The 25,781-nt window shown below is 46.2% G+C and overlaps 1 protein-coding gene across 33 annotated transcripts in view; it reads left to right on the top strand.

The window, feature by feature from the left end:
* Positions 1 to 12,072, top strand: part of LOC113578995 (neurexin-1a-like) — a 297,820-nt gene extending 285,748 nt beyond the window's left edge. For 31 of the 33 annotated variants that reach the window (XM_081714756.1, XM_081714754.1, XM_081714755.1 and 28 more), the window contains one exon: positions 8,566 to 12,072. In XM_081714756.1, coding sequence (XP_081570882.1) covers positions 8,566 to 8,870 — 305 coding nt within the window. In that variant the 3' untranslated portion in view covers positions 8,871 to 12,072. The remainder of the gene's footprint in view (positions 1 to 8,565) is intronic. The other 2 variants (XR_014123871.1, XM_081714738.1) reach the window with 2 other exon arrangements.
* Positions 12,073 to 25,781: the final 13,709 nt, after the last annotated feature.

Below are 25,781 nucleotides of genomic sequence, written 5' to 3'. Positions count from 1 at the left end.
AAGGTCAAACGAGGACAACGTGTAAGGTTGTTGTTCCAGCAAGAAAAGAAAAGAAAAGAACAGGAAGCTTCCAGTGGCGCTCGGCCGGGCGATCTGACACCAGCGCTGTGGCCCACGGGTGACAGGTGTCAAACGGTGAGTTGTGTCCCTGCCTTGCGCTTCGTGTCAGACACTTCCACTGCACTCTCCTCAGTGTGGGAGCGCTTTAGCCTTTAAATCGGCACTTTGATAAATAACGATAATAAATAAATAACAAATAATAAATAAATTATAACCTTTCCCCACACCAAAAAAAAAAATGTGTGGCCCCCAGCTACCTGCAAGATGAAGCAGGTTCCTTGGTGGGTTTACACACACACACGCATGCATGCATTCACTTGCATGCATTCAAACACGCGTGCACGCACATAAATATACACAACCACACACACACACGCACACACACACACACACCCTTCCGCTGCTTGTTTGTAAAGTGACGGGTGGATGTCGTGGAGGCTTGTGCACCCTTCAAGGTCGGTGCGGTAGGCTGTGGATCATAACTGAGCCCTCCAGTGGCAACGCTATCAGCGATTGAATGATATCGATCCCCCAGCCTTATTTATCACAGCATTTTATTTCCATCATTGCCGGGGGGGGCACAGCTCCTGGCCTAATCTCCCAGTGGGAAGCCAGATTATATCACAGTGCAGCAAACAGAATGCTCTCAGCTGGCGAAGCGCCGGAAAACTCGGAAAACTCCGCCACAGCCGCCGTGGCCAAGGATGGGAAGGAGGGGCCAGAGGAGGTGGAAGAAGCGACCGGCGGAACAAAGAAGGAACGTGCGGCAGTAGCGCGAGCACCAGCATGCACGTCTGGGGGGGTCACGGCTGGCCCTGACCTCCAGGTGGCCTTGTCTTGCGTTGGCTAAATTTAGCCGTGGAGACGTGCTGTTGGGTGAGCAGCAGCTCAAGAGAGATCAGGTGGCCTCGGAAGCAAGCATCACGCTACACGCCCTGGACGGTCGCTGCTGTTTGACAGGGACCGACCTAACCAGCAGGACGAAATGAGCGATAACTAACCAAAAAAGGGTAGAAAATCGAGTTAAAAAAAAGAAAACTTGGACCATTTGAATTAGGTTGGCTAAGGTGGGTAGCCTTAATATAACTTTTTTGTTTTTGTAGCTGTGATGTGCAGTTTTAATGACAACTATATATATCGTGTCTGAGATTCATCACGAGCAAGCACAGCACACGAGCTCAATAATCGAGGGAAAGAGAGAGAGAGCGAGAGAGAGAGCAGTGTCAGTGTGCACTGTAACCCTCTGCTTTTAACTCCTTGACACTGAACATCTTTATTTTTCCCAACACAAACCTTCGCACCCCACAAACAAAGATAAAGAGCTCCTAGTTTGTTTGCTTTTTTTTTTTTTTCCCTTTCGAGCCATGCGCTAATGAAATAATCCTCCAGTACCTACAAGATGTGAGCAACACTGCTGCCAGCTGGCCTGGGTCACGGGCAGACGTCAGGCTGAACACTGAACGCTGGCACCACAGTGAACTACACACCAATGTCAAGCTGCTCCTGCACTAGCTTGTCGGACCTGCTCCGTGGTGTCTGCCTGTCCCGGTGGGAAGCAAGACCAAATCCAAGCCTTGCTTCCTCCTCCTCCACGGCTTACGCTGTGGCAGCGTCTCACCCTTTGACATGAGATGCTTGCGCTTCGCACGTCGCTCCTGCCAGCAAGCATGTTACGGAGGTTTCCGCATAAATCAACCCGTTGCCGACTGTAAGCTCTTGCACTGACGTGCGAGGAGACACCTGTTGTCGGGGGGGGCGTGGAATCCCTTCGGTGCCGGGCTCTTTCTGTTTCTCCTGGGGCGACGCACCTCTCGCTTGCCCCGGCCGTCCGAAACGTATGGAGCTGACCTTAGAAGCTACGGCGATTCGTCCTCTCTGATATGCGACGGATCCTGACGCAAGGTGCCGCTACCGCGATGCGAGTACAGCGGCCTGCCGCGGTACTTAGGGTGCTCCCACTTCTCCCAGCCCTGCCTTGCTGCTTGCTGGGTGCTAGAAATGTTTTCCCGCCATCACGCCAGGACAAACAGCAGGCACGCTCTCTGGTCTGAACCATCCCGAGCTATTGCGAAATCTACAAACACCTCATCTACAAAATGCCCGTAATGGCCTGAGAGAGAGCCAACAGCACAAATAATAGTAATAAAGCATCACGCATTGCTTTGTGACAAGAGCCTTGTTTTCCACACAGGACAGCTAAGCGATCCCGACAGCCGAACTAGCTGACACAGAAATGAACTAATTTGATGCAGAAACGTGTCTCAGGGCGCTGAAGAAACTGACTAGTAGAAAGTCTTTCAGCCATACTTTCAATGTGATGACCAAACCATTTTAAAATAATTTTTTTCTAAGTAAGTGGACGAGGGTTATTCCTCCTGGTTTTACGCGAGATTTCTGCGCAAAACCATACTTTCAGCATTAACGTCATCTTATGTCACTTTGAACTGGATGTTCCTTAATAAGCTCTTTTACAGCAGATGGTGGCAGAGAGGTTAATGTCACATTTAAGCCCGACATGTATAGAGGAGTTCACAGAGAGTCAGCATGTGTCTGTAGTTACAGCTCCCGTTTTATGGGCTAATAAAAAGCTTCTATAAACACAACGGATCGCTCCATCTAGACCTTGCGACGCTGAAACGTGTGCAGAAAAAGTAATGAGATCTTTTAGCCGGAGTTTGTTCTTCTGTCTGCTCAGCAGCCTCGCAGTGCCGACCTCCTCGCGAGAATATAAACACTCAGGGTTCCCTGAATTTCTCCAACTCATCCAGTGTGATATCCAGGGTCTTTTCAGCTCACGGCCATCCGTTCTCCAGCTTTTAGCAAGGTCGAAAAGAAAATATTATTTGGAATATCAAAATGTTGTCCAGATTGGAGCTGACATATTCAAAGGAAAGTTTGTTTGATAACGGAGAAAAGAGACATGGCTGCACCTAATATTCCTCGTCATGGTATGAGCGAGGCCACAGATTAGACAAGCAGTTATTCTATGTTAACTCAGGAAGTGTGTTCCTTTAAATCTGTGATATCCCTCATGCCTGAAAGGACTGCTTTATGGCGAGTGAATATTGCAAAAATCTATTTTCAGGCACACGCACGCGTTTGCCGAGCAACACGCCGAGCGCTGTTACAGGAACTGTGAGGTGACTGGTAAATGGAGTGGACCCCACCTCCCGTCGAAGGTAGCCATGCTGGGGTTGAAGCTTCTCTTGATGCCGTGACCCGTTCACAGCTTGACCGAGCCCACCACTCTGCCGCCAAGACCCTGACCCTCCGGAGCGCCCTGTAGACTGCAGACCCAAGAGGGAGCTAAGCTCTGCTGAAATGTCACACCGTTTATCCTGCGCTGTTTAACACACACACACCAACAAGCTGCCGTTCCGATGCCACTGGAATGTCCTGTCTCTCTGCCATTGGGATGTCCTGTCTCTCTGCCATTGGGATGTCCTGTCTCTCTGCCATTGGGATGTCCTGTCTGCAAGCTCCAGAACGGTCACGTATAGTAAAACTAATCACCTCGCACAGTGGGCAGAGCTCTGTGTATTCAGGTTAACTGGCCCAAAAGCGCCCTGGCCCCATAACGTCAAGTGTAACTGTCCCTTTCCCAAAGTTCTAGTTAGAGTGAAGCCTCATAAACACCATTGTAAATTCCCTTCATTATGACAGAAAAATCCAGAGCTAAGCAGCCGTGTCCAGCCTCCTGGGTGACTTCTGAAGCTAAAATGAGCCATCAAGGCTGAGCAGCATAGACATGATTGCTTCAAACTCCTCTCTCACTTCTGCTTCGGCCTCCAGATAAACAGTAAACACACACACACACACACAGACCGACAACAGTTGGACTTTTTGGACTCTTTTGGATAATGGTCTGCAGTAAATACAAACCAGAAGAGAATCAGATGTTTCTCTTTACAAGAAGCACCTATCTGATAGCCAGAGGAAGCCACGTAATGCCCTTCATCTTAGTGCGGTGCAGACACGTAGTGTGAGATTTTGAGCTTCTTGGAATGACGTCGCGCGATGCAGTAACACAGTCTGAGGAAAGAACGCAGGGTCGTCTCCCACCTCCTTAGTCGCTGCTTGCGCGGTGCAGTCTGTCATCTGTACGCTGTATAGAGAGGGTTGTGTATTTGCTGGGCTTTGTCTGGGTTAGAATCGAGGTTCGACCCTGCGCGAAGCCCGCTGTGACAGGGATGCAAAAACAGCCCAGTTCAGTTCCATTTTATCATTTCCCAGAGTGGAAGCGTAGTCTTAGCCAGGCGTCCTGAACATCCTAAAAACACACGTTCACGTGTGCACAGGTGATATGCTAGACACTCCTGCTGTCGCCATTAGCAGGACGCGTCAGTGGCTCAAGTACTTTGCAGTATTACTAAGAGCAGTCCACTTGGAGGCCTGCTGATAAATTGCCAGAGATAAAGAGGGGGAGTCGTGGGGGTTGGGGGTGCTAATGTTCGCAAATGGATCGCCTGCTTCCTCCTGCTGTCCCGTGGTGCTTTATGCAGTCCCTGTGTTTTTCCATTCTACATTCACTCTGTTCCTTACTCTCGCTCTTAAACAGCATAAACGATCCCTGGCGTGTAGAGTGCGCCGCGACTATTCCTGCTTCACACCGAGACCGAGAGCCCTGCCTGCTGTTGGAAACAAAAACAAAAGCAAAAAAAAAAAACGAAGTCATCGTCTTGATCCGAGACATAAACTATGTGCTCGGCGTTGCCCTGCCTACGAGAAACGATGCGTTTGATAACACAAAGATCGTGGCGCCACCCACTGCCCCCCCCATCAATCCTGCTAATGAAAGGTCCGCGGGCACATTGTCCTGTCATCGCAGCCTAAGCAGACGTGATCGGCCCATTACCTCACAACAGGAGAGCCGGGAGAGTAAACCCCCCCACAATCACCTATTTTCCTTCAGCAGAGTGTGTTCCTGCACACACACACCTCTGCCCCTCACCACCATCTCCATCCTGTCCCATTTCCCACCCTGAAATTATCAAACAAATGAAGCCCTCCGCCAGCCGGCAAATGAGGAAAAATAGACCATAGAGCCATGTGCTCAAATCCCCAACGACAGTGGAATTTCTGATCCCGCGCTTCTCCCGGGGACAGGCAAGCCGTGAAGTGAGCCGAGTATGAAAACGGGCGGTGGCGGTGGAGCCGACACCCACAGGAGCTTGTCAGGCTTTCCGAAGCAAATTATCCGTGCGGCCCCTGCAGTGCCTGGCGCTAATCCTTGCGGGAGCCATAGCTCCGGATTATCTCGGGGATTCCCAAAGGTTGAGCAGTCACCGATGCTTTTCCCACCGACATCGCGCTCGGCTGCGGGCGGCCTTCCGGTTCATCCCGTCACCTTGCGTGCACGCCCGATGCCGTGTCGTTAGCGTGTCTGATGGACGAGGCTGCTTCCGTAGCACCCATGTTCATTAACGCGGAACTAGGAGGTGGGGGTCCGATGAGTTGTGCCTAGACGTCAGACATGCGAGAGGTTTTGTCTCGACACTGCAGCCTCCGGCAAACACGCACACAGATGCATTCACACATGGGTGCACACTGTCCTCTACCACGCCCCTGCTGTGCTGTCATGGAAACAGGTACCATTTGGAGGTCATTTTGTTTCTATCTAATTTTACCCTTGGGTGCACTTAAGTGGAATTTATAAGAGCCCACGTTATTTTAAACACTTGTTTCAGGCGCTGTTTCTTGGCCGGTGTTGTTACTTTGTCGTGGAGCGCTAATGAAAAGGAAGAGAAAGAACAGAGGAGAGAGAGAGAGAGAGAGAGAGAGAGAGAGAGAGAGAGATGTACGGACAAACAGAATCAGAAAGAGAAGCAGACAGAATCCAAGGATCTTTTGGTCTGTTCCCATAACCAGTTCAACACTCAAACCTGTAAAGACACCAAGGATTTCTTGTGGGAAGCACTGCTAAGAGGAAGAGAAAGACAGGAAGAGAAAGTTATACCTGGATGTACCATCTCAAAATACGTCAATGAATAAACAAATAAACTTGACAGTAGTAATTGACGGAGTATGATTTTCAGCCAGAATCTCCAGGACAGGTAGTCACCAAACAATGGGATCATAAGAAGGTGTGTGTGTGTGTGTGTGTGTGTGTGTGTGTGTGTGTGTGTGTGTGTGTGTGTGTGTGTGTGTGTGTGTGTGTGTGTGTGTGTGTGTGTGCGTGCGTGTGCATGCATGGTGTGTGTGTGTGTGTGTGCATGCGTGGTGTGTGTGTGTGTGTGTGTGCATGCGTGGTGTGTGTGTGTGTGTGTGTGTGTGTGTGTGCGTGCATGGTGTGTGTGTGTGTGCGTGCATGGTGTGTGTGTGTGTGTGTGTGTGTGCATGCGTGGTGTGTGTGTGTGTGTGTGCATGCGTGGTGTGTGTGTGTGTGCATGCGTGGTGTGTGTGTGTGTGTGTGTGCGTGCATGGTGTGTGTGTGTGTGTGTGCGCATGCGTGGTGTGTGTTTGTGTGCGTGCATGGTGTGTGTGTGTGTGTGTGTGCGCGTGTTTTGCATGCATGGTGTGTGTGTGTGTGTGCATGCGTGGTGTGTGTGTGTGCGTGCATGCGTGGTGTGTGTGTGTGTGTGCATGCGTGGTGTGTGTGTGTGTGTGTGTGTGCGTGCATGGTGTGTGTGTGTGCGCATGCGTGGTGTGTGTTTGTGTGCGTGCATGGTGTGTGTGTGTGTGTGTGTGCGTGTTTTGCATGCATGGTGTGTGTGTGTGTGTGTGTGCATGCGTGGTGTGTGTGTGTGCATGCGTGGTGTGTGTGTGTGTGTGTGTGTGTGTGTGTGTGCGCAGACTAGGGCAGATGTAAATCAGTGTGGTGTCGGCAGTATTGTATCTGCCTTTTGTCACTCCGTTGGCCCTGCGTGAGGCCAATCAGCAGATCTGCACAGGCAGCAGGTGTAAAGGCGGGCTGCTGGCTCACCGTCACCTCCAAAACAACAGGAAGGAAGGCGTCAGGAGTGTCGCATCCAGGAAATCTGTCCCTTGAGTCTGCATGACACAAATAGGTTCCCCTGATTTTCTTTCTTCTTCGCCACCTCTCTCTCTCTCTTTCCCTTTTACGCTTCTCCCTCAGAGTTCTCTCGTGGAGGTTTCCCCTCTGCTGGTCGCTGCCCTTAACTCCTGTTCTGACTCCCTGACCCGACAACAAATAACCGAAGCACCGTTTCCAGCTGCCTGAGCGTGGAGGTGACAGCCCGTGGGCTTCTGCCTTAAAGGAGCGCTCCTTCTTCTCAGACCTGTCCGACGGGATAGTGGAGACGGCAGCAGGCATGGCTGATCTGTTCCAACGCTCGGTCACACTCGATTCCCACCGGCATCTCCCCTCGTGCTCGAGCATCTGCCAGTGCTTGTAGCGATCCTGGAGTTACCCGACTCCTGCGATAACAGGGTTATTAGCCAGCGACAGGCACCTTTTGACCACAGTGCTGAAGGAAGAGTTCCCAAATTTGGAGTCTGGGTTATTAGACAGTGGTTGAGAAGGAGGAAGCAGAGAACCAGAGGTGTCCAAAAAACGAGGAAAGTGCAGCTAAAATGACTGGAAAACGTAGGAAGAACGTCTTAACATTCACATGGCATTACAGCTGTGCTCGCAGGTGTAATGTATTCTACAGTAGCCCTTGTGGGAAACTGGAAACTGGTCCTTTGGCTCCAGACTTTAGCTGCAGTATTTAGATATTTGTTCGCCTTCTCCTTCTTGCCTCTGATACGATCCTTGAGACAGGTGTCGGGTGAAACACGTCAGAGGTCAGGACACGTCTGCCCGGGTGAGAGCAGCTTCTGGGTGCAGGACTGAAAAGACGAAACCGTGAGAACTCGTAAAGTAAAGAAGAAAAAAAATGCATGGGAAAATATAAGAATACGGGCAGCGGTGTACGGGAGCATCGGAGGATAAGAGAGAGTAACTAATGAAGGGTTATGGTGCCGAGTGCTATCAGAGCTGATGGGAGTTGGATTATAATTTGGATGGCTCTTGTACATAATGGAGACTCGCTGATATGTAATCAGTTTTCTATTCAGAGCGGCAAATGGCTCCCCCAGCGCTGCCTGCTGAAGTAGTAATCCCCCTTATCAAGCATCTAATGTATGTTAAAGAGCGCGGGCCCTGGGCTCAGCCAGACCCAGCTGGTACCTCGCGAGTAGGCCGCGTCGCCGGGGCCATGCCAGCGTGGCGGGGGAGCTGGCTCGCATCGTTACTGGTTAGGGAAAGTGTTCCAGATCGCACAGACGGGATCTGTTACAGCATTGTTTCAGGAGGGTTAAAGGTCCCGCTGGCTGGTGGTTGCTACGTGGATTGGCAGTTTGGAATAGCGCTCACTGACTCTTCTAGCCTGGCACCAAACCTGCACTGCAGTGCACAGGATTGGTTGTGATTACAAAAGCAAAAAAAAAGAGAAAAGTTCATTGTACCTTTTAAATGTGTTTCAAGCAGTAAACAGGCATTGCATGTTGATATTTGACCGACCTTTGACCTCGGGATGTGTGTGTATGTGTGTGTGTTTGCAGCGAGCCCCACGGGCCCTGCCGTGAAGGGCTACCCCGACCCCGTGGAGGTGGTCCGAGAGTCCAGCAGCACCACGGGAATGGTGGTGGGCATCGTGGCCGCGGCTGCCCTCTGCATCCTCATCCTGCTCTACGCCATGTACAAGTACCGCAACCGCGACGAGGGCTCCTACCACGTGGACGAGAGCCGCAACTACATCAGCAACTCGGCGCAGTCCAACGGCGCCGTGGTGAAGGAGAAGCAGCCTGCAGCGGTCAAGGCGCCCAGCAAGGGAAAGAAAAACAAAGACAAAGAGTATTACGTTTGAGCTTCGCTCCACCGAGCTCTTGCCACACCCACTTTTCTGAGGACCTTATTTTTGTTTGTTTGTTTTTCTTTATCTCTTTTGTTTGGCTCCGAAAGAGTAACACGAAAAAACCCATTCTGTGTATAATAACGAGGATTGGAAGGAGGATAAAAAAAAACGACCACTTTGAAAAATGTTAGTCCATTTATCTAAGATATTGCGCTACGCTGCAAAATACACTGAGCAGGTGAGGGAGGGGCTTTGGCGTTCGGGGGGGGGTTTCCCTTCGGGTGCATCGGAGCCAAGGAGTGGGGGGGACGCGTACGGGCTGGACAAGCGGGACATCGAGTCAGGGACAGACCGGACCGAGGGGCAAAAAAGCTGATTAAATATCCGCCGATCGGCCATAATCAAGCAGATTACGGAGACGAAGCCCGTTTACAGAGCGAGGCGTCACAGCGGCGTGGCCACGTTTACTGGAGAGCCGGGGGGCCGCGCGGCCCGGAGCGAGTCGTCGAAAGCTGGGACTGCTTTGGTTTGCTTTGGTTTCCCCTCCATGAAGCAAAGGATTTAAGACGACGTGGGTCTTCAGCATAAGCGGTCCAAACATGCCTGAGTGGTGTCGACGAGGGAAAAGAACATTTCCACATCTCAGAATGAACCAAAATGGGCTTGTTTTGTTTTCCTATTCTCTCTCTCTTTCTCTCTCTCTCTTTTTCGGTTGTTCTTTTTTTTATATATAGAAGCCAGTTTGACCATTGCAGACTCCCGCGAGGCTACTGGTTAAAATGTATCAAGGGGGCCACTCACCAGTCCAGGGACCTGAAAGCAATTTCGAAAGCAATCTCAAGGCCTTACTTTCTCTGCTGGAAGGGAACTGTGGGCCACGGAATAGCAGTGTGAATTCGAAACGGATCGCCTGGGAACACTCAATGCACGCAACAGTATCTTATTACACATGTTTATACAGTACGCCCACATCTAAATGTGCTCTCTGGACTGTGACTGTGGTGTTTTATAGCCTGTTGTATAGATGATGCAAATTATATCTGCTCCTCGACCATTTTTCAGTAATAAAAAGTTTTGAAAAAAAAAAAGACGGAGAAAAGAAAAATAAATGTTATTAAGTGTTGCTAGATATAGAAGATTTTATGGTGACACTGGTAATGGCTTTTTAAGTTGCTTCCACCCTCTACATTTCAGCCTTTATATAAACCCCATACCAAACGATAAACCATGTTACCGCCCTGGAGCAGCTGTAGTCGTCTGCGAAGTGCGTGTACGCAAACTTGTTTAGGGTGTGACACGTGGAAATGTGAGAAGCTACGCTGCCGTTCTTCAGAGTCCCGCGGTTCCTGAGCCTTGGGAAAAGCACTGCCCACCACCTGCACCGTGGAAAATCCTTGGAGAGAATGGAAACAGGACGAAAGCAAACTCTCCATCAGGTCCCGAACGATGTCCTGCCAGTGCAAGGCACACCCCGTGCCGCCCCCTCGGGCCATTCCCGAACTTCCGCGTCCGCTCCGTTTCCCTGTTTGTCTGTCTGTGTCCTGCCACCAGCTTTGCGGGATGAGTGAGAGGGTAGATCACAGATACGAGCTAAACTCCATCAGTGACATTAATTTCAGTTGGCTTTTATTTTCTAGCAGTGCTGTTCTTTTCTACAGTATTTTCTGTTCAATTGTGATGATTCTTTATTGACCTCAGTACAAAATTTATTATAAAAAATAGTTTTGAAAAATTTAACGAGCAAATAAAATATTACCTACATGAATCAAAGTTTGTTTTTTATTAATTACTGAATATTTGCCTTGACCGTTTTTTGTTTTGTTTTTTTTACTGACTTTTCCTAATTCTTTCATGTGGATATGCAAACTAATTAATAGAATTTATGTATTTATTAATTTAGCAATGATATACAATTATTAGAAATATGCGTCATATAAAGGTGTGGCACATATCCACAGTTATTGTTTGTGAATATTATTTTAAAAAGTGTAGGGTGTTTAGGCTCTTTTATGTATCTGTGTGAAATGTTTGGGAGAATGCAATAGCAAAGCAACATGATGTACTGCCAAATAGCAACATGATGTATTGCCACACAGAGCTCAGCAGTGGAGCTAGCAGGAGAAAGAGGTTGTGAGGTGAGCCCATGTGACAGCCCACAACGTCTCTGCCAAACTGGACCCTTCTCCCTTCGAATCAGACACTGTCGTCCTGCCAAATCAGACATCCTCCTCTTTCCCAGACACCCCTCCTACCAAATCAGATACCCTGGTCTTACCTAGACACCCTGCTCTCACCTAATCAGACACCCTCCTCTCTGAAAATCAGACACCTTCATCCCACTGAATCAGACACCTTCCTCTCACTAAATCAGACAACCTCCCGCCACTGAGTCCAATACCCTCTTCTCACCGGATCAAACACCACCCTCCCACCAAACCAACCAACTTCCAAGCGCATGAACCAAGTGCTTCCTGTTGTCTACAGGTCTGCAGCGACCTTCCATGACCCGCCCCCGATCCTGAGCTGTGGTGAGCTGCTCCGCCTCCAGTTAAGCATCAAAGCATGTTTGTAATGGGCGCGTTAGCATGACTACGAGGAGGCGCAAGAGACAGCTTGTTTGATACAGCTATAATCTCTCAGGCAGACATTTGGGAAGAATATGGAAAATGAAGGTGCAACAGGGAATGGGGTCTGGAGCGGGGCGGATTGAGGCGGGTGGTGCATGGGTGCAACTGGGTGGCGCTACAGCTCGACAGCGGCCTGCGTTCCTCGCTGCAACACGCACCGGAGGGAAGAACGGAGGGGAGAACGGACTTCCTCTCACAGACGTGCATAAGCGAACATGACCACACACTGCCGGGAGACTTCAGCAGTGCTGCAGCTGGTTGCCCATGCAGCAGTACGCTGGAGACTGGGTAGGATTCCGCACGTGCGCAGAAGCGTTGAAACCGGAGAAAGGGCATTCCGGGGGTCCCAAGAGGGTGAAAAGGATGGACAATGGAAGTTATATTCCTCCTAAAAGTGCCGCTGTGGTGCCTGAACATGCTGATCCCTTTATCTGATCTGGAATTGTGTCGTCCCTCAGATTCAGCTGTCAATGAGAGAGAGAGAGAGAGAGAGTGTGTGTGTGTGTGTGTGTGTGTGTGTGTGTGTGTGTGTGTGTGTGTGTGTGTGTGTGTGTGTGTGTGTGTGTGTGTGTGTGTGTGTGTGTGTGTGTGTGTGTGTGTGTATGTATCCCTTCCCTCATTATCCTCATCCTCATGTGAATTCATTGTAGAGAGAAGATTCCTATATCCAGGTTCGACAGATGAATTGGCCTAATATTAATTTGGCATTAGTATTTCACAATTTAATCACAGTGTTAGCATTCATCCTACTAATCATGTTTTAATATGAGAGAAAATGTGACAGAACTTCTTTTATGTATCTTCTGTTTAGCGTGAAATAGAATCATATGGCAAATGGTGTACTGGAGGCAAAAAAACGCATGTGGCCTATAACCACCATCGCAGCTCACAGCATATGCACATTATTGAGGAAATACACCCTAGCTGCCCACGTAATTAACACCAAACACACACCTGGCACCTGTACCGGTGGTGAGAGAAAAAAACAACGTGGCATTGTGTGACCTCAAATCAAGGCAAACGCGGTATGTGACCTAAGAGTTCCCATCAGATCTTACACCATATGTGTATGAGTAAAAAAAGGGAAAAAAAACTGCTTAAATAATAAACAACCAACACATGGCACAACCGTGTCCTCATAATATATGAATCTGAGATTATTCATTAGGTCTGATGACTCAGGAAGGATGAGTCACACAGAGAGGGCAACTGCATGGCGGCAGTTAGGCTATGAAATGGGCTCGTAGCAGAGTGGTAGGTCAGATGAGGACGAGGACTGGTCTACGAAACGTGAGATGGACGGTCCACCTGCACTCAGCTCGCTGTGATAAAATCACTTCTGAAGTTTGGATATCTTCCGTTATAGCAGTAGTGTGTGAGTGAGTGTGTGTGAGTGTGAGTGAGTGTGCGAGTGCGTGTGTGCGTGTGTGTGTGTGTGTGTGTGTGTGTGTGTGTGTGTGTGTGTGTGTGTGTGTGTGAGTGTGGGGGGGTGGTTAATAACCGTCAGTTCTCTTTCCCTGGTTGCCTCCATCTACTTTATCACTTTCTGAGCCACGTGTCAACAGCCCAGCTGATTTTTTGCAGGTGAAAAATGTGTCACACGTTTAATAAAGCTTCGCCTTTCAGTATTTAATAAGGCAGAGAATTCTTATATAATTATATATATTGTGGCACCAGGAGAGAAAAAGAACCAAAAATGCCATAGTGAGCACACTGGTTATATAACCAACCAATAGCAATAGAAAAATAACTCCAATAATGGTTAGAGAAGGTGTGACGACTAAGAGGACACACCTAACGCACACGAGATGAGGTGACTCTTCTAAGCAATGCTGAGAAACTAAAAACAAAACAATCATGTACACCCACAAGTCAACATTTTCTAAAACAACATTAAACAGTAACTAAGTAATTTACAGGCTACGGGAAAGAGCACTGCACCCTGGGAGTCCTCACTATACCCCTGCTCCCTTCTGCCTCTCTCGCACCCTAGCCAATAAATAATAAAATATTCATAAAATATTTTCTATATTTAAATTAGATAATTTATGTAACCAATGTATATAATTATCTTAAATTCTAAATACTCCATATATATATATATATATATGAGAAATCATTCCAGATGCAGCAGTCGTTTAGATAATTTTATTACTATAAAGGAAACACGCATGGGAGTTATCTAGGAAGAAATCCCAGTTTAATTTTTTAGACAGCTCCTCTGTCTGCTTTCTCTCCACACAAACCAGATGCCTGAGTATGATCCATCCATGGAGATCCAGCTGGAGATGCGCTGAATCTCCAGCTCCACTATCAGAATCAGTGCAGCTCTGAACACAGGCTACATTTGGTCTTCTCATTTTGCAATGAAAAAAAATAAGGAGATTGCATACTGTATGTAGTATAATCTATTTTGGATTGAAAATTTGTGTCAACTGTCTCGGCTCTATATAAAGAAGACGGCACGGTATCGATCTTGCCAACAGCAACACTTGGTAACAAAATCATTTTTTAAAAATGTTTAATTGTGCTTACAGTTTTGATATTCGGTGTGCATAAGGTAACACAGAGGTGTTATATCAACAAAACTGTAAATTGTGGACATCGACTCATTGCGTTGATTCCTCTTACAGAACAGAGCATGTCTGCTTCTTCCCCGAGTCGAGGACAGCCAGTTCATTAGCAGGTGTCGAGCTCTCTGATGGGTGTGAAATTTATCACCTGTAATAAAAAATGCACCGTACAGTGTGGGTCGGCAACCTTGTCGGCTGCACAAAAGTAGCATTATTACCCAGTAACCATTTTAAAAATTACAAATCAAAAAATGTTAAATTGATGAATGTGCCAACTGTGACATGACTTACACTGTGTTTAGAAAAAATGGTTTTCAGTGGCTGTTATATTCCCTTAGTCACGTATAGTTATACAGTCCTACTAAAGCACATATTTGTCTGTCAGAGCAATGCTGGTCCACAATCAGTCCTGTTCTGACCACATACATGCATTTGTTATGTAATGTTCAACAAAACCTGATCCCAGATCAGCTTTTAAAAGAAGGGAATTGTGATCATTAAGGCCCTCAGTGTGAACATGAAGTCTTCAGGTACTTCTTGTCATATATTATAATTCCCACTGATCATGCCTTACACTACAGTTACTTGTTGGATTTAGATACTCCAGAGGCTGGAAATTGTTCAACAACTGCATCCAATTTTCCTAATGTGAGAGTTCAGTATTTAGCAGACAAAATAGGTAGACAGCCATCTCCTAACAAAACCAGCCCCACAAGATCTGACACCAGAATTGCATTTGGCGTGTTTGAAGTCCTGGATCTGCAAAGAGAATTATGAGTTAACTTCATGAATGAAAGCGACAAGATGTCACTGGAGAACATAATCCTGAATTACACTGACATGATCCCAAATTATTAGATTAAATCCGGATCATTTCCGAGTTGCATTTCATTACAGGTGACAAATTTAACACTCATCACCATAACCTGTAACAGAAAGAGGATTGGCCAAACATGACAGTCAGCAGGAGCCTCGTGTGCAAAACTTCCCTTCCTGAACGTTTACACACTTGTGAACAGCAGACTCTGTATCCACACAAAAAAGGTTCCCGTTGAGCAGACCCAGTCAGTGTAGGACCGTGCACACATCCTCAGGACTTTGGCCCTGGTGCACTTCTTCCCCAAAGCAGCTTTAAATGGCTCTATAAACGCATTCTGTGGTTATTTGTGGTCGTATGTGAATGCGAATGTGTTCGTTTTTGTCTATGCATCTGTCTCTAGAAACAAGGGTGGAACCAACTCACACAGAATAAAGAAAGACAAAAAAAAGAATGAACACTGAAATCTGAGTAGGTAGTGTCTCTGCGCGCATCAGCAGCACACGGCGACATGTTACCGCTGCTGTGACCTGAGACATATACCTCGAGACACATTTAATTCACTCCATGTAGACTCAGACGCACCTATATGTGGGGGCTTATACATATTTATTTACACTGAACACAAATTTTAATTAGATGTAATTCATCTCAGCGCTACTGCAATGAAGCCGATGGAAAACGTAGCTCTGAAACATTTTGTACATTGTACTTTTAGTGAAACTGTGCACGCATGCCCTCCGGATGTGTGTGCGTGAAGCTAGTGAACACATTTTTCAGGAAAACCGAAGGGAGAATCCATGTACGTATTTATCATATTTTGTGCCTATGCAACATTTATAAATGAGATCCTGTCATAAAAGTCTGTCCTTTATAACATGTTCTACATTCCTTCTGAAACTGGCAGTGACCCCTAAAAGGTGCACGTGGGGGGACGTTTCTCCTGATCTAACCATCCAATCTACTTTTTCGCACCTTCCTCTGGTGGGTGGCTGCCTTTCAAACTAGTGGGCAGGCACCGCGGGTCTCCTCTGTTCCAGCTGTCCACGCCGGCGCCGACACACAGAGCCCGCGGCACGCGCCCCGCTCGGCGCACAACCCCAGGGAGATGCAGCAAGGGCAGCACACACCTCCAGGACACACTGGCGTCGTTTATCACTGCTGACGTGCTCGCCGCTCTCGACCGGTGCCTTCTCCCTCCCCCCCCCCGAACACGCTCGCCAATCCTCGTCAGAAATCCTCCGAGAGCAGCTGGACGGAAAGGTGCCGACGCACGGCCAAGGTGACAGAAGTTGGGGCTCTGCTGCGCTGACTTTGGACGTGAAGTAAGAGCGAGGGAGCGGAATTGCGAGCGAGCGGGGCCCCTCCGCTGTGTCTCTGCACTACTGTAGGGACTTTGCCTAAACAGCACTGCCATTAGAGCTGTGTTGATGGGGTCACCAATAGCCTACAAAACCCAGGGTGTAATAAATTGGCCACTACATTTATAAAAAAACCTCAATACTGTCTCGATGACTGACTAGAAACGCAATCATTAGAATGGATACAAGGCTGAAGGACTGATTCCAATTTGCTAAAGAAAAGATTATAAAATTCTATAAAGCCTTTATGCTTATTGTAATTCACACTTTTTCCCACAGAATCTGTCATTTTTCAAATCAATATTTAATATCTAAAGATCAGTGGTTTCTATTTTCTCTTCATTGCTCATATTTGATTTGAGGATGTGTATAATAATAATTCCAAATAAGGTTCTCAAAGCAATCTATATACATTTGCCATTAGACTATTGTCTATAAGCCTGATGAAACATGAAAGTGTTTCTTCTTAAATGACAACTGTGAACATTATTGGGAGAGAGAATACGAGTGGAGGAGACGTCGGCCTTCGTGAACAGAGAGAGCCCAGAACAGCTGATCTTGGGTTATTGTAAAGGCTGTGATGGAGAGAGAGAGAGAGAGAGAGAGAGAGAGAGAGAGAGAGAGAGAGAGAGAGAAAGAAAGAAAGAAAGAAAGAAAGAAAGCAGGGGTATGTGTGTGTGCGTCTGTGTTGTCTGGCCGTGCAAACGTGCTTAGGCCCGTCACTGTGACTTTGGAACGTCCCTCTCCTGACCTGGCGACCCCCCCGCAGTGCTGACCTCCTCCCCTCCTCCCCTCCCCAGTGCTCACAGGGATTCGATGACACTTTATTTAGCGTGCTGTCCCTTCCTGTGCTACTGATGTGGGGGAGGGGAAACCCAGCGAAATGATATTTGATGTTTTCCCGAGCAAGGTCATATTTATTATTTATCTTGAGCAACAAGGCCATTGCGACTGTTCTTTCTACGTCTTTGCGCAGTGCCGATCTAGTCATTGAAATTAAATGATGATAAATAGTAGTCACTATCTGTTTTTATAAGAAAATAAACTTTGAACTTTAAATAAAATCGCAGACTTAGGATATGTATAGAAACCTATTGTAGTAAACAATGTGACTAAAATAACTAAAATGCTCACTCAAGTTATGAGAAAGCAAATGTTTAGTGGCCAAACGAGCGTTTTTAAAAATATGAAAAGCGTTGAGTTTTTTCCCCTCAGGCTCGACCAACTAGCGAAATATCTAACCGGGAACAACTTCAAATCATCTCACCTTCCATCTGGTTACTGCTTAACTTCTGTGCGGCTTTAAATCCTCCACGTTGGAAGACGTACACAAGGTGAGTGAGTGAAAATGCTTTATTTGCTGAAGCGTTGGTTTGCCTGGGCCAAATTCTGTAGCCCTATTGCACCACGCTGTGTAATTACCGTTGACTGCTCTAGCTAGTTTGCACAAAATTGACACTGCCATGCATGTTTGCTGCGTGTTAATTATTCCCTGGAATAATACCCTTCACTGAATGTATAAAACCGACTCTATCCGTCCACCTAGCTAAGTTAAATTACCCCACACAGAATGCGCTCTGCAGGTATAACCAAACGAGTCCTTCTGGACATGTTATGCTGGACTTCTGTGGAATTGTATCTTTATTCGACTGATTCTCGGTGAATACAGTGGTCATTTCTTTAACATATTATTTATGAAGTGCGTCTTCTTATCAACGCCTGAATCAGCCGAATGCAGGTAATATTTAATAAGTACAAAATGAGCCAAATTGTTTCATTCGTAAACCAGTTCGCCAAACCTAAATGACCCCAGTTAGAATCTTTTTTTTATTTTTATTTTTATTTTTTTTTTTAATTTTATTTTTTTTAACCAAGATACGTGTTATGCAATCATGGAAAACTAGTTGCTACTGGGAAAATGTTGTAAGTTAAGTGTAGGCCTAGAAACAAATCACAGAAAATCACGTCGTTGTTGCTAAAATCGAATCAAGCAACTGTTCCGGTTCACATACATTTGATAAAAAACCGTTTGTAATGGCCCACCTTGCACTCATTGACAGTCATGTAAGTTAAAGAACAAGAACAATAAGATGTAAATCCATTGGATTTGCTGATAAAGACTGAAAGAAAATGCACAACAAAACTAGCTAGAACAGTTTATTCGGTTAGGTAAAAAAAAAAAAAGGGTTTGCTTTTAATAAATTCATCAGTCATATATTCCAGTCTGACTCCTCTATGCCTTTGAGCTGCCAACAGGCAAAACGCATAGAAAACAAATTTTCAGTCTTTTTTTTTTATAACCCCTTCCTATTTAAATGTTTGTTTTTGTCTGCTAAAATGGAAACCTCGTCAATTCAAGTATTATTTTTGACAACTAACTAAGCATTTGACACTTGCATTTGCTCTATAAAAATATATGCGTTTTCATGCTTAACATGCATGACAAAATTGGAGGCTCCCAGAGTTAAAAGTAGCCAAGCTAGACCTTAGTGAGTGGAGTTAATGTAACACTGTGTCTGCATGTAACTGATACAGAGACAGGGGGTGTTGGAGGGCATATGGACTGATGGCTCGGTTCCTCTTATCGAAGTGTGCAGGTGTGACGCGTGGTGCAGAGATCCTGGCCAACCAGGCTCTCAGTCAGCACACGACAGAAACACCAGGAGAGGGGCTATCTGAGGCGCATGCAAACATGGCTGCTCCTATACCTCGCACCTCTACAGCTCTCTCGCTTCTTAGCCTGCTGTCACTTGAGTTCATCACCCTCTCTGACCGGGTCTAGATGTCACGTGTGCAGCTGACACTTCTCACTGTCTGTCAGCCAGCCTTATTGGCGCAATAAAGCGCGGTGTCACACGCGGCGGCTTGCATGTTTGTGCTTTATTTCTTTTGCCCCTGCACCCAACACAAGGACGTGCGAAAAGGACGGGAACCGTTGAGTACAAATACACCTCCGTTATACTTCTCCTTTGGGGTCTTTGGATGTTTTTGTTTGTTTTGTTTTTTTTTACGACTCTGAAGTGCGTGAGAGCATGGTATATTTCTTTTTCCTCTGTGTCTGGTTAAATGCTTGGTCTCGATGCCGTTCAATGTGATGAGGTTTGGTGCAGTCAGGCCCGAGCACATTTCGGGCACTGCCCCACTGACTGGCTTTGTAAGAGTCACAACACCATGTGCAGGTGTGGGCATTGTCTCTGTGCTAATGGAGTGTAAAGGATTTCATCTTGGGTGTAGAGGACGCAATGTGCACCCCTCCCACACACACACACACACACACACACACACACACACACACACACACAGAGACAGAGGCAGGTGGGATTCAAGGTATTAGAATACCTTGGGCACCGCACAATATTTTGTCTCTGGGTTGCTGTAACTAGTTGAATTCAGCATGTTCATGAAGCAGCGGTATTACACACACAAAAGAAATAAACTAAGGAAGGGCTTTACAAATAAACATTTGATCATCAGCTTTCTTGAACTTCTTTTTTTACTGGCTGTAAGCAACTGTTGCCTGAGAAACACACTGTGTTCAGGATTCTTTTGTAGCAACCTTACGTTTTGTTCGGGTTCAGTTGTATTTCACAAAATGTCAGCGGTGGCTTACTGTCCTATGCTTTTCGAGTTCGTCTACGGTTTGGTAGGGGGTGTCCAAGATCTCTTAACTGACAGTCAAGGTTTTTAAAGGTCAGCAGACATAAATTTATAGTTTCACATAATTGACTCTTACTATTGTTTTCAAGGGTGTGTTTAGAACTCGTGTGTTGTTTTTGAACATATCACAACTGATAAAGACGTTGCGGACGGTCACCCCAACCACTCTGCCTCGTGAGACTAATTTACCGTTCCGCTGACCTGTGCAACTTGGGTTTGAGAGCACAGTTATCAAAGTCATAATTTTGCATGACTTTACCTTTGACTGCGTAAGCCGGATGTCTTCCAGCTTAATGCATTAGAGGTCTGCTGCCCCCCTTTACAACACCGTGCTGCTGTGTCTTTGTGCATTGTAACCATTATGAAACCATTAAGCGGTTTGGGAATAATTTTTGCTCTTACCTGATCACATTGCATCACCCCATCCACCAAAGATCCTATCAGACATTTCAGCATGGTCCTAGAAAACCTGAAGAAAACAACACACAGCTGCTTGTTTTATTTATCTGTTACAGAAGTTGCATGTAGCGTCCTGACCAGTGCGTGTCTTCGTCTTTAGAACTGGGTATGCTCCCTATTCATGTACAGTCTCCAGCACAACACTGACTGTGTAACCACTTTAACGCGCACATATCTAAGGGCTTGTGAGCATGGACTGCTCGTTTCAGTACATGGGAGCGGGTTTCACTTCTTTTATATCTGGTTTTTGAGTAGACTAGGAGAAAGTGCTGGAGGCACTGGAGTAGCTAGGGTTGTGTATTGTAGGGTCATACCTTTTAAATAATGAAACAACTAACTCTGAACTGCTTCTGTTAGTGTCTAATACTGCGCCCCATTCATCAGTTTAATTTTACAGGGTGATTTTAATGGTATTTTTTCTGCATCCCCCCACTGCAATGATTTCCTACGGCACTGCCTGGAGGTGCCCCTACACTGCAGTTACACATCTTCCCACACCTTCCCATGTCCACTTCAGCCCATTAATTGTGTGATAGCTGGCCATTAAAACACCCCAGGGCATTTTAGAGTGGGGAAACCCCCAGACCGTGTAGGCCAGGGTGGCCTGCAGGTCTGGAGAAGGGACACACGTGAGAAGCTCTTGGGTCTTTCGCTGCACAGTCCAGCTATGCTTCACATCACATGGATTTGCACCAAGTTCTCTCATGGCTGGCCGGACAGGGTTTGCTGTTAAGTCGTCCATGCACTAATGGGGAATTGAATCCTCAAACCGCAGAAGGGACGAACCGCTGGTACCAAGTTCGTGCTTTTGAAACGCGGGCGCTCGATACTGCGAGTCCGCGCCAACTACCTCTCTGGTTTTTCGACTCAGCTTTCGAGTCACCTCTGCTTGAAGCACAGCTCAAGGACTTGGTTCCCGAACATTGTTTTACTCTCGAGGTGAGCAAGCATGCTTGGTACTCAGTCATGGATCCCAGTTTTCTTTTTTGTTCGGTTACTTGTTTGATGGTGTTGTGAGCAGTGACCTAAGGCAAGTAGACTAGATGCTGTTGATTCTTGTGTGATATCAAATCACACAAGAATCATGTCTGGTATGAGAGCCAAAGATCCAAGCACATTACCATCCTTCTTTTTTGTGTGTGTGTGTGTGTGTCCATCGTTCTGAAACTTTGTAGTAAGTTTGTTGTAAACTTGTTTCACCAAACACAGCTGGAACTTTTGACTGGAAGTTTTGTTTGTTTTTGTTGGGTTTTGTTTTTTTTTTGTTTTTTTTACCCATTTAAAATGTGATTTTAAATAGCAGCCGTGCTATAGCGCGTTGGTCTCAGAAAGCATCTTGCACAAGCGTTCGATAAAAAACCCCAGTAATGGCTTCTCAGAAGTTCTCGTTTGGAGCGGGAAAAAAAAGCTATGCCGTCATTCCATCCTTCCGTCCATCAGGCAGATTGCCAGATGCTGCGGTCAGGCCAGAGAACATCCTTCCATGGGAGATTGTCCTCCTTCCATGTCTTTGCCATGGAAGCTGTGACTCGGAAAGGCTGCGTCTGGGCCGTCACCATGGCTCAGATATTTTCACCCTATTGAAACTGCAGCTGTCTGCTCTGGATGAATCGGCTTGCGTTGTTAACTCGGGTGCTGCTTAAGTATGGAAATATTTACATCGCAAAAAAACCCAAAACAAACAAAAACAAGCTTGCACGACTCGATATGAACACCCGTGGATTAAGAAAAAAAATGTTGAAATCTTCTCTCAGACTTCATATGAGATGGTAGACTGAAAATCTAATTTGGATGATAAAATTTTCATTTAGGGAAACTTTTAACACACATTGTGAATTTTGTTACTGATTTTAAGAAACTAAATTTTAAAAAAATGCTCAGATGAATACCACAACAGCCGCAAACTTGTAATACAACATTGACTAATATTTTTATATTTAGTTGATTTCCTTTTATAGTACAGCTGTCTCTGTGTGCCTTGACTGCGACAGTTCTGGTGCTCAGCTTCAGCCAACTCGTAATGTGCTAGGCGAGAGAGCAGAGACGATGTAGACTGAAGCCACGGGCAGAGTCATCGTTCCTCTCCGGAGCATTTGTGATGTGAAGTAAAGGAGACTTGATTTGACAGCGTAGCTTGGAGTATACCTCATAGCTTACGTTATACAGTCCGCCTATAGGTAACACCGCCACCTGCCTTGCACGCTACTTACGGAATAGCACAGGTGTACCTATAGGCGGCCTGTATAACCTAAGCTATGGTGATTTCCGAAGAGGAAATGTAACACCGTTATTACCACCTAAACGGTCCACAGCAGGTAACGTGCACGCGGGTCACCTGACGGCCGGTGTCATCGCCCTCCCACCGCGTTCTGTAAAAATAATCGCTGTTCTTTTGGCCTTTAAGACAGCGTGACCACATGGCCAAGAGTGAAACTTTAAAAAAATAAATAAATAAATTCTTCTCACTCTGGCCTTGAGTTTCACTGCTGGTCTAAAAATACCGCATCTCCCCGTGTGGGCGTTTGAAAGCTGAATGGGCGTCATCTAGCAGGAAGAGAGGTGATAATGGCAGATTGTGAATTAGTTTGAACTTTGGATGGGACTGTGATGGAAGACTGTAACAGAGTTCAGCGTTCTGGGCCAAGGTCATATTTATTATTTATGCAGCGTTGTAGAGGCACGGCTCCGCTGCACTTCATCCTCCTCTGTGTGTGTGTGTGTGTGTGTGTGTGTGTGTGTGTGTGTGTGTGTGTGTGTATCTAATGTAGATAGCAGCATAACATAGTATCATTTCTAAACATGGGTAACAAGGGGTTTAAACTAAATGACTCGTAATTAGTTTGCACTTGTTTTTACATTTTATGTTATGTTTCTAAAAATCTTGTTCTTTAATAATGGTACAACGCGTGTGATGTGGCCTTTCATGACGCATCAGCAGGCGATGTCCCTGGTACAGCTTCATGAGCCTTAAGTGATATTCGAGTGGTGGGATGTGGATTCCTCACCCACAGTTCAGCTTCGTGCCGTGGGAGCGGAAAAGAGGACGGGTCCAGAGAATGTGGGGACCAGAAACTCTTACAGGGTGTCCCTTGTATACCTTGTGGGGATTAAAACATACTCTGGCCTTGAGTAGCACTAGCTTGCCTGCTTGCCTGCGTGCGTGCAACGAACAAAAAGAAAAACAAATGCTGGGGTTTTTGCCTCACGCGGCGGCGTGATTCTTGCCTCTCGCGTCACTTCGAGCGCTAATAATTCCGCCTCACCCCTCTCTCTCTCCGGTCCACTTCCCCATGCACCCCTGACTCACCAGCGCCTCCGCGCCGAGGAGATCGGCGATCGGCTCCGTTCCCTGGCTCTCTCCCCGTCCGGGCTGGGAGGGGGGGGAAGGAGATCACTCAGCCTGCACCTTTGTGGTCGGGGCTTTGTTACCTCAAGGTCATCCGGCCTGTGACTGAGATGTTGCCAGCGGAACAGCCAGCCGGCAGAAGCCCGAGCCTGGCTGGAGTGAAATACACACGGTGTACTGATAAGGGAGGAAATGAAAAAGGCCCACCACATATTTGACCCTTCGGAATAGCTTTGCTGCCCACAGATGGAGCGTGTAGATAAACAGCGGGGAGGGGGGAGGGGGCATATCTGAGGACAATGGTGCCAGAGGAGACCGGGGGGTGGGGGTACCTTTTACTGTTAGCTAGTACAGTTAACAAAAGGTGAATACATTTGTTTCTCATTATTTCAGTAGCTTTACATCATTTCACATCAAGTTACTAATGAACCCCTTTACAATCTGAACCTGCAGTTATACTGAGGAGGTCAGTGTGGAAGACACACACACACACACACACACACACACACACACATATATATATATATATATATATATATATATATATATATATATATATATATATATATATATATATATATATATATATATATATATATAAAATTTAACATTGTTGTTAGTCCAGGTCCAAATCAACATTTCACTGAATCAAACTAAATGACCAAGTCCTGCCATTCATAATTATCTGCCTAATTATCCTGTTTTATTCAGAAATGTGTCCCATGTTGGAAGATTTGTTATATTGTTGTATCATGTTGTCTTTTAGCCAGAATTAGCCTGTGGTCATCAATATGTGGTATGCGTAGGTCATATATTCTTAGAATACAGCAATGATTTGAATGCAAAAGCAACACTCCAGGGAAAATGTCTCACTATAGTGCTTTTGTAAGAGTATGCCAGCCTTATGCAGTTCTTCTGCCATCACTGTAGTCTTCCATATGCTATTTAATTCAGAACATCATGCCTAATGAAAATTGTTACCTTGATATTTGCTAGTTTATGGTAACCCTAACCCTAATCCAGATATGAGTGCACACTGTTCTCTGTCTCATTCCGGTGAGATGTATTTTAGCTCCATCTGTCTTTTTGTATTTTCTCGATTATAGTTGATGGTAATAAAAGCGGGTCACCTTCCATTTTGTGCACTTTCAGCGAGATGGTTTACAGCTCCGCCACCAAATGACAGCAAAACTAATCTGGTCCTTCCCACCAGAGAAACCGCAAACTACTGTTTGCCTTTCAGAAAACCACATATCGTCCCACAGAGGGCCCGAACCCAGTGCTTTTAAAAGCCAATAACTGCCTTAGATCTCTGGCCGTACTGAAGTCCGGGGAAACCTGGCAGGGATATTTCAGCATGATAATGGAGCAGTGAATGGACAAGCGTGTCGGTGTCTCTCACGCTCTCCTCGCTCGGGAAACCGGGCACTATTTTTAGGGTTGACCCTAATGGCCATCTTGTTTGAAATACCCACGGAGAAGGTGGGTTGGGTGCGTGCGGGCGGTGGAGGGAGAGACTGAACATTCTGGCCTGGGTGGTCTGCAGGCCTGCCAGCTTTTGGTCATTAGCTAGCTGGAGTTTTTATTTTTTTATTCTAAGCGTGCTGTTTTTTGAAAGGTTAATAAGCAGTTTTCGTGTCTTCTTTTCTTCTGTATTACTCTTAGTATTTTATTATTTATATTCTCATACAAGTAACAGCTTTATTGTGTGAGATAAAAGGAGGCTAATTCAGCTATTGTGTAAAGACAGCTTGGATAAAGCTCTTTTTTTGGGGGGGTGGGGTTAGAAAGATCTCCACCATCCAGCTAATGGCACTAATGTCCCACGGCATGTTGGACCTCAGACATTTTCACTCTGTGATGGGGAAACGGCGATATTCTTAATGAATGGATTTTGGAAATGCTTAGATGAAAGCTCATATGTTTGAAATTAAAAAGCCGACATGGAGCCCATTGGTCACGGAAGATGAAACTACAACCGTTCCGTGCAGAATGCAGTTTTGCTGCGAGGTGAAGGAAAGATTCTTTAATACTTGTCACCATTATATTTCTCCATTATATTCAGGTTGGGCTCATTTGTCAT

This window comes from Electrophorus electricus, chromosome 5 (genome assembly GCF_041902795.1).
Source record: "Electrophorus electricus isolate QZ-2024a chromosome 5, ASM4190279v1, whole genome shotgun sequence".
NCBI classification, from domain to species: Eukaryota; Metazoa; Chordata; class Actinopteri; order Gymnotiformes; family Gymnotidae; genus Electrophorus; species Electrophorus electricus.
Note: the sequence above shows the minus strand (reverse complement) of the source record. Positions and strands in the feature narration are given on the sequence as shown.